General features: G+C 44.6%; 1 protein-coding gene across 1 annotated transcript; it reads right to left on the reverse strand.

Moving 5' to 3' along the window:
• Positions 1–908: 908 nt before the first annotated feature.
• On the reverse strand, positions 909–3,248 carry LOC149228227 (uncharacterized). Its single transcript, XM_089380709.1, has 3 exons — positions 3,078–3,248; positions 2,194–2,984; positions 909–1,110 (listed from the first exon to the last, which is right to left on the reverse strand). The coding sequence occupies exons 1-3, from the start codon at positions 3,246–3,248 to the stop codon at positions 909–911; spliced, it is 1,164 nt and encodes a 387-aa protein (XP_089236835.1).
• Positions 3,249–4,421: the final 1,173 nt, after the last annotated feature.

Genomic DNA, 4,421 nt, shown 5'->3' on the forward strand with positions numbered 1-4,421 from the left:
AGTGTCCCAGACAGCAAGGACTGCAGAAACTAGGGACCGAGGCCCACAAAACCTTACAAGCATCCCACCAGGGGTCCACAAGGGGACCCACGGTGTACCAAACTGCACCCAACAAAAAGGACCCGACAACAACTAAAGAATGGCTCCACTAAACAGGTTCAGGTTCGAAACCCTTCAGCAACAAGCACGAACCAATCCCTACCGTTGAAAACACAACCCCGATCCAACGGCCATCAATGATATCGTGCAGACGAAAAGCGCAGAGTTTAACCGCCCGATGAGGGCAGTCTCCTCTCACCTCTCGTGGCCACTTGTCACACACTGAGTGGAATTGGAGGTAACTTCCAGATACCATCTACGTCTCGCGCGATATACCATTTATGGTTTTGCACCCTACTACACCCACCAAAACAGACCCGACGGCAACAATAGAATGGGTCCACTAAACAAGTTCGGGTCCAGAACCCTCCATCAACAAGCACGAACCAATCCCCGCCGTTGAATACACAACCCCAATCCAACGGCCATCATTGATATCGCGCGGACAAAAAGCATGGAGGTCGAGCGGTTTTCTCTCACCTCTCAAAGCCACTTGTCACACACTGAGTGGAATCGGAGGCAACTTGCAAAAAACCAGATACCATCTATGTCCCGCGCGATATACCAAATGTGGATTTGAGTCTGTGGTTTCGCGGAAAAACCAGAATGCTCTGTCGCCAGGTAAAGACCTTCTGACCATTCCGGTCGACAATTCTGAGCCTTCCGCCTGGAGTCTCCATCAAAAACCCACTGAGCCAAAAGCACATAGGCCACCAGATCTTTGGCACTACCCGAATCGTAACCTTCATCCTTCAACCGAAAGCGAACAAAGAAGTGGAAAGCAGCCAAAACCAATAAATGAAGACGACTTAAGTGATGCCATCCTCACGCCTGTCTCCTGACTCCCTTTGCTCAGTATTGTTCATCCATAGTTCCAAATCTTTGGTGGCCAGGAAGAAACAGTCCTCTCGCAGTTTTCTGTCTGGTAATGACTCCCAAGCACACCGAGAATCCCTGTCCTTATTGGCCACTCCTTCATTGGCCAACCGATCTGCTAGCATATTTGCCTTCCTTCTAACATGTGCAAATCTTATCGTTCTAAGGGTTTGCAAGTGAGAGTGGATGTGATAAAAAATCTACAATAGTCTCCAGTGCTTCGACACTTTATCTAGCGAAGTTCCATTGTGAATCTTCTTGGCTGCTCTAATGATCAATTCCGAATCTGCTTCAATGATAACATTTTGTAGATTTGCCTCCACCAGGATCTCCAAGCATTGTTCTAATGCCAGAAGTTCAGCCATATTGTTGGTACCCTTTCCCAAGTGGCCATGGAAGATGTATTTTGTGTGCCCCTGATGATCTCTTATCGCACCCCCAAAGCCAGCTACCCCTGGATTGCCCTTAGAAGCTCCATCGATGTTTACTTTGAAGAAGCCCTGTGGAGGGGGCTGCCAACTACTGGCCCCTGTATTTATTGATCTCACTTCCTTTCTTGTACCTTGAGGAATGATGGATTGTAGTCCTAAATTAAGAATAATATTCTCCTCGTGAGGCAGAGGAGGATCCTTAGGACTTGACCTCAAAAGGCTTTTAACTGTTTCTTTAAGCTGTTTTTGAATTTGATTGATTATGTGCTGGGGCTCGCTAGCTTTATTTTTGAAGATCCTCCTATTGTGTTCTTTCCATACATTCCAAATGACAAAGCCTAGAACTAGCATCCAAGCTTTGTTGATGATCTCATTCTCTGAGAAGTTCTTCCTCCAGTTTTTCAAAGTGTTGGATATGCTGAGACTGTCCCTGTCAGTTTGTCTGAAGCTTGAGGCCACCCAGTTCCATACCATAGCAGAGAAAGGGCAGAGGTTGAGAAGGTGTTCAATTGTTTCCTCATGTGAGCCACAGAGGTGACATTTGGAAGGGCCAATGAAGCCTTTCTTTAGAAGGTTTTCCCAAGTAAGGATCTTTCTTTGATGCACCAGCCAAATGAATAACTTTATTTTCATCCAGTGAGGAGTTTGCCAAAGCTTCTTCCAGACTTGTTCTGTATTTACAAAGTTAAAACCTGTTACTGCCTGTTTTGCTTCTTTGAGGTTAAAGTTGCCTTCATTGTTCTTCCCCCATCTTAGTTGGTCAGGTAAGGAGGAAACCAGAATTTGCCTATGCTCTAAATCCTGGGTAAGAGCATCTGCTTTGGCCCTCAACGGATTCTCATCACTGTAACCTAGGTCCTTCCATTTTCTCCATTTAACATTATTACTTCCCTGGTCCCAGAAATATTTTACCAATAACAGACCTTTATTCTCTGTGTCTCTCTTGAGGGCTGCTAAGTCATTCCTATTCAGGATGGGTTCCTGTTGCCAACTGTCCTCCCAAAATCGAGCCCGATCCCCTGCTCGGATTTCCCAGAAACAGTGCTGCTGAACTATGCTTTTATTCTCCCAAGCAAGTTTCCAAATGTGTGAGCCTCTAATCTGTCCTGACATCCTGATATGATCCTTTTCCTGCCAATCCTTGGCATACTTTTGTTTCCAAATTTTGGCCCAGGGGGCATTCAGCTCCTTGATCCATCTCCACCAGAGCTTGGCTCCCGAAACTTTGCTAAGAGTTTTCGGGTCATGCAGCCCTAAGCCGCCATGGCTTTTGGGCCTGCAAAGCTTGTCCCAGGCCACTAAAGCCCACTTCTTCTTCTCCTCCCCTTTGCCCCACAGAAAGTCCCTTTGTATGCTCCTTATCTGTTGCTTAATACCTTGAGGTGCAGGGAGAGTTGCAAGCATGAAAATTGGAATGGCCTGTAGGACCGCCTGTGTGAGCACAAGTCGCCCTGCTAGGTTTAGGGATCTGTAAGTCCATTTCTTGATCTTATCTTGAAGCTTATTTAAAGTTGATTCCCATATTTTCTTGCTTAGAGGTTTGTCAGTAAGGGGAATGCCGAGATATTTGGATGGTAACTATTCCCTTTGAAAACCAAGAATCCTAGTAATGTTTCTTTGTATAGCAATATTGGTATTAAAGAAAAAAACTTTTGACTTGTTGAGGCTTACCTCTGTTCCTGCTACCATAGCAAAGTCGTCTAGAATGTTTTTGATTGCTCTTGCTTCCTTAACTATGGGGATGCCCTGCAACATAGTATCATCCACAAATTGTTGATGAGTGTTAGCCTCTCCATCTGGGGTGAGCTTAATACCCTGAATTCGACCAGCAACATTTGCCATTTTGATTGTCGTACCTACCCCTTCCATCATGAGGACGAAGAGGAAAGGTGAGAGCGGATCTCCTTGTCCGAGCCCAAGGTACTTGAAGGCGCTCCATTAAGCAGAATGGAGAAGTTGGTTGTGGTGACTAGTGCCATAATCCATCTTATCCAGTTATGGTCAAAGCCATAGGCTTTTAGAATAGCTATGATATAAGACCAACTAAGTTTGTCATAGGCTTTCACAAGCTCCAACTGAATGATCATGCCTACTTGCTTGTTGCAATTGAGAGAGTGTATTACCTCATGTGCTTAGATGATGTTGTTGAGAATTTGTCTTCCTTCCACATAGCATGTTTGTTCTTCCGAGATGAGGGAAGGTAGCAGGGGCTTGAGTCTATTAGCTATCACTTTGGAGATGATTTTATACACCACATTGCATAACGCTATGGGTCGAAATCCATCCGGAGTCATAGCATTTTCCTTTTTGGGGATTAAGGCTATGAAGGTGGCGTTCAGTGCTTTCAAAACCCTTTTGGATTTTCTCGAGTCTTCCACAATCTCAAGGATGTCCTGCTTGACTGTATCCCAATAGGCTTTGAAGAAGTCTACATTGAATCCATCCGGGCCTGGTGCTTTTCCACTTTGAATTTCCTTAATCACCTCACTGACCTCCTCTTCCGAGACCGGTCTGTTGAGATTGTGGTTGTCCTCTCTAGTGACCAACTTGGGAATATACTGGGTGAATTGATCAATGTATCTGGATCTATCCTCCAAAGGCTCCTTTGCAATATTGGAAAAGTGTTGAACTAGACTCGATTCCATGTCACTATGAGATACAAGCTCAATACCTTGAGAATCCTTAATCTTTGTGATTATGTTGTGTGCCTTGTGTGCCATAGTGGAATTATGAAAGAACTTTGTGTTTCTTTCTCCCTCTTTGATCCAATGAATTCTAGATTTCTGGCTCTAGAAAATTTCCTCTTGCAGACAGCGATCCTCCCATTTTTCCTGTAGAGAGTGAGTTAGTTTTTGCCTCTCTTCATTGAAGCCCTCTGTGATATTGATATGATTGATTTCCTGTAATTTCTGCTCAGTTTCTATTCGAGCCTTGAGGATATCCCCAAATTCCTCTCTGTTCCAAGCTTTGAGTTTGGATTTGATATGTTTGAGTCTCTGTTGGAGCATGAACATT

Source organism: Pinus tabuliformis, chromosome J (genome assembly GCF_031772625.1).
Source record: "Pinus tabuliformis cultivar Carrire ecotype Pingquan chromosome J, CPIR1, whole genome shotgun sequence".
Taxonomy (NCBI): Eukaryota; Viridiplantae; Streptophyta; class Pinopsida; order Pinales; family Pinaceae; genus Pinus; species Pinus tabuliformis.